Source organism: Notothenia coriiceps, unplaced genomic scaffold (genome assembly GCF_000735185.1).
Source record: "Notothenia coriiceps isolate Sejong01 unplaced genomic scaffold, NC01 NC01_scaffold00023520, whole genome shotgun sequence".
NCBI lineage: Eukaryota > Metazoa > Chordata > Actinopteri > Perciformes > Nototheniidae > Notothenia > Notothenia coriiceps.
Genome location: NW_011356221.1, coordinates 151,093 through 155,535, shown reverse-complemented (window position 1 = coordinate 155,535; position 4,443 = coordinate 151,093). Strand labels below are relative to the sequence as shown.

The window sequence follows — 4,443 nt, the reverse complement described above, 5'->3', positions numbered from 1 at the left end:
ATCCATATTTTTTATTTGTAAAAATGTCAGTTAAAGCTTAAAAGAATAAAGATATTTTTGTTATCTAAACGTTTGACCTCTTTCTTTTACAATTTTGGAATCGAAACGGGGAATCGATAAGAACCGGAATCGATAAGCAGAACCGGAATCGGAATCGATAAATTTCAAATTATACCCATCCCTACATACTAGTGCTTACCACAGTTTTAATGTCTCTATAATTATATATACTGTATTTCTATTCTTAAATGGGTGTACAGTAACTGTAATGTAATGCCATTTTTCCCCCGGGGATCAATTAAGAATCCCTGATTCTGAAACACAACACTACAGACAGCTGCCTTTAAGATTTCCCTGAAGTCCTCTTGCTGCAAGAGTATTCATGAGGATTTCTGTTTGCCTCCATGCCATGTACCAATAATAATTTATCTATTTCTGTCTGTGATGTTCCTGTGCAGTAACACGGATGTGCACACAGTGGCCTCTCTCCTGAAGCTGTACCTCAGAGAGCTGCCGGAGCCCGTCGTCCCCTTCAACAAGTTTGACGATTTCCTGGCCTCCGCAAAGCTCCTCAGCAAAGATGATGAAATGGTAAAAAATAGCGCTTGATTGGTTTCTTCCTACCTGTACCTTGCTTATACTACACATCCACAGAAGTGAGCACTGAAAAACTCTCACATAAATCATCCGAAGTGCTGCGCTGTGGGATTAAAGCTGGTCTCTAAATAGGATTTCTCTCACACTTTAAAGATAATGCTTCACAGCAGGGGGCGAGTCTTTGGCTTCCTCACAGTCTCTTAATCCTCCTCCTCCTCTCATTTACACTAGAGCCCAAGTTTTGTGCATTTGTGTGCATGTGCTTGGATCTTGTATTCAAGTGTTACCACCTCAAGCATAGATTAGTACTGCCATGCCTGTGAAACTTCCAAGGACTTTGAACTAAAAAAGGAACAGTGAGGAGAATTCACAATAAAAGAAAAGGTTACCAGTTTGTCATTGGATTGCAGCAGGTTTTGGTTGTTTGTAATCCTGTGAGCTCATTTCAGATTAGAACATTTACAAATCAGAATTGTGTTTGATGATTGTCTTATTTGAAAACATTTCTGCATTTTGAAAATCAAAAAACAACCACACATGGGTTAGCATAGTAAAAGCTCTCATAAAGAGGAACAATATTAACTCTGATTATAAAATAAAACATACCTTTGTAAGCATTCCCCAGAAGGTGATAGGAATAATTTCATACTAATTGTTTTTAGATTACTAATAATGGATTTTAGTACCATTTGTTTTGTTCTCTGAAAAATCAAAGCATTGCTTTAATGAAAATCAATCGCTGAGAGAAACGTTGGTCCTCTAAACATTTTCATATTAAATATCGTAGAATATATTTTAATTATTTTTCACTGATTTGTTGTGTTGTCTATTCAGTCTGTTGGTGTGATTAAAAAGTAATTGCATCATCTGCAGGGTATGAAGGAGTTGAGAAAGCTTGTGGAAGGTCTACCTCGGGTAAACTACAACCTTCTGAAGTACATCTGCAGGTAATAATTGTTTTTAAAATTATATTTAAGTAAAATCATGATAAATATATACTGTTAATATAACAGGGAAATGTTTATTCAAATGTGTTGTTTTGCCAGATTTCTAGATGAAGTCCAGTCGTATTCAGGGGTGAATAAAATGAGCGTCCAAAACTTGGCCACAGTCTTCGGGCCAAATATCTTGAGGCCGAAGGTCGAGGATCCAGTCGCTATTATGGAAGGTCAGTATTCTGGCATGCTGACATTATTGTAACGTTAAGAGTAACTATATGCACATTTCAAAAGGAAAGATACTGATTCAGGTCTCATCTTTTCAGGTACTGTTCTGGTCCAGCAGCTCATGGCCGTTCTGATTGGCCGCCAAGACGTGCTGTTCCCCCTGGAAGAGGACAGCCCCACGGCCCTCGAGCTTGTCAACAACAACAACATCGAGCTGCCACGTGGACAAGCCACCACAAATACCTCCGCCATCACTACGGTGACCCAGAACACCGAGAACAACAATACACAGGTAGTGCGGCAGTGTGTTTGGGAAGCACCCGAATCTCCGTCACACCGCCAGCACGTGGACAACAACGTCTCCCCGCGATCGGCCAGCCCTCGTAGCGGTGTCATCGGACGCTTTGACATCACCCGCAGTCCACCAATGACGGTTAAAAAGAACCCAGCTTTCAGTAAGGGCAGCGGGATCGTAACAAACGGCTCCTTCAGCTCCTCGCCCTCTTCAGACCCCAGTCAGGAGAAGAGCCAGACTCTAACAGGAGGCGGGAGTTTACCGGTGCGCCGCAGTGGGACGCTCAAAGGCTCCGGCACCAAAATGGGCACCAGTGGTGTGACGAGTGGTAGCAGCACCGGAGGGAACGGGACTGGAGTTGTGCGTATGGGCCTATCCGGCACTGATGTGGGTCTGAACGGCCGCAACGGTCTGTGGGTACCAAACGGCTGCGTCACGTTACGCGACAACAACAAAACCCGAGACGGCACCCAAGTGGATCCAACATCCAATCAGAACCGCCTGTCCACGTACGACAACGTCCAGTTAAACCACCACAACCTGCAGCAGCAGAACCACATCGCCAACACGTGTCTGAACAGCAGCTGCGAGGACAAGCAGAGCGTGGACAGCGCCACTTGGTCCACCTCCTCCTGTGAGATCTCCCTGCCGGACAACTCCACCTCCTGCCGCTCCTCCACCACCACCTGTCCCGAGCAGGACTTCTACGGAGGTCACTACGAGGACATCGATGGAGCGGTGCGAGACACTGAGCCCAAGTCTGGTGAAGGAGGAGAGGGGGATTGCAGGAACAGCAACAGAGAGGGCAGTGGAGAAGGAGCAGGGGGGAGCAGTCGGGGCACCAGCAGCAGTGATAACAGTGAGGGATACACTGTGGGGAATGGAGCCGGGAGCCACAGTGCTCTGCACAGCCTAGTGGCCAGTCTCAAACAGGAGATGAACAAGCAGAAGACCGAGTACGAAGCCAGGATAAAAAGGTAATGACATTTAGTTTTGTTTGCTTATTTAGTGAAAATTCATGAGAACGGTATCCATTGGCTAAGAAGTGTTTTTTCACAAAAACTACAAATAATGACCAGGGGCCGTATTCACAAAGCATTTTATCTTACCGCTAGGAGTGCTCCTAACTCGCGCTAAAACATTTTACGTAGGAGTTTTTTCTTAAAAGTTATTCACAAAGCCGCTGAGACCTACTCATACTAAGGATAAATCACTAAGAGTGAACTAAGAGTGACGCGCCATTGTTATGGATTACGTCGATTCTCGTGCATGAGTTTAGAAGCGGTCAGTACGGTGATTGGTTGTTCAGAGTAGGCGGTCTCGGTGAAACTCATCCGCAACATCCCACAAACGAGCCCACTAAATCACCGAAAAACAAGGAAATAGCCTCGGCTAGAAATGTATTCCTATCAAATAGTTATGGACAGTGCAGTTAGCAGAATACACGCATGATGACAAGTTTGTGCAGACCACGATAAAGACGTTGTATATAGAGATGTCCCGATCCAATCACGTGATCGGGGATCGGAGCCGATCACGTGATTTTCAAAAGATCGGAATCAGGACAAAAAAATCGGGGATCGGGATTCTTTTTTTTTTTTTTTTAAATACTTTTTTTTAATTTTGTATTCAATGTTACAAAACAAAAATGACCATATTCAAGTCTTAAAGTCATCCTGAGGCCTTAGTTTTGGTTTCAAATTACACAACATCATGTATGTGTTGCTTCTTTGGGGCTTGTTTTCATAGACCTGGTTGCTTATTTCTCTCAAATCTGGCAAAAGAGTGGGCAGGGCGCAGTGTCTAATTGTAGCAGTAAGCTAACGAGTACTGATAAGCTTTATTTTGTTTTGATCCAATGCTGCTGTACTGAACTGATCCAATGCTGCTGTGAAAAAAGGGAGGCTCCTGGACGGACTGTCCATGGGAAGGAGTTACTGGTCCGTGAGTGAAGAGTTGGTTCTTGTCCTTGGTTGTTAGAGGCTCCGGGTCCATATGTAATATATTTTTTATTAAGTTAATTAGTAAACGCGGCCAGCGGTAAGCGAAAAAGCCGGTGACACGGATAAAGCCATTAGCCAAGCCGGTTCTTACAGGGTAAGCCACGTGTGGGATTATATGTTGATACCCTACAGGTCTATGGAAAAAAACGAGGCTAGGCTAGGCTAGTAACTAAAACTGTTCAACGGCTATGGCAAAAAAGGGCTAGGCTAGAAATACGTTACGTATTTCTCTTTTTTTTCGTGAAGGTCAACAACGGGAATTCCAATTAAAAAAATAAATTTTAAACTATAAGTAGGTTGACCTNCAACTGACAAATAATCCAACTGAAACCGGCATGGACCATGACTATGTTTTAAAAATGCGCCGGTTTGGAAACTTTAC

At 43.6% G+C, this 4,443-nt stretch overlaps 1 protein-coding gene across 1 annotated transcript in view; it reads left to right on the top strand.

The window, feature by feature from the left end:
* LOC104954552 (rho GTPase-activating protein 24-like) overlaps positions 1-3,039 on the top strand; it is an 11,609-nt gene extending 8,570 nt beyond the window's left edge. Inside the window, exons 2-5 of the mRNA XM_010781674.1 lie at positions 459-591; positions 1,471-1,544; positions 1,644-1,765; positions 1,862-3,039. Coding sequence (XP_010779976.1) covers positions 459-591; positions 1,471-1,544; positions 1,644-1,765; positions 1,862-3,039 — 1,507 coding nt within the window. The remainder of the gene's footprint in view (positions 1-458; positions 592-1,470; positions 1,545-1,643; positions 1,766-1,861) is intronic.
* The last annotated feature ends 1,404 nt before the right edge of the window (positions 3,040-4,443 follow it).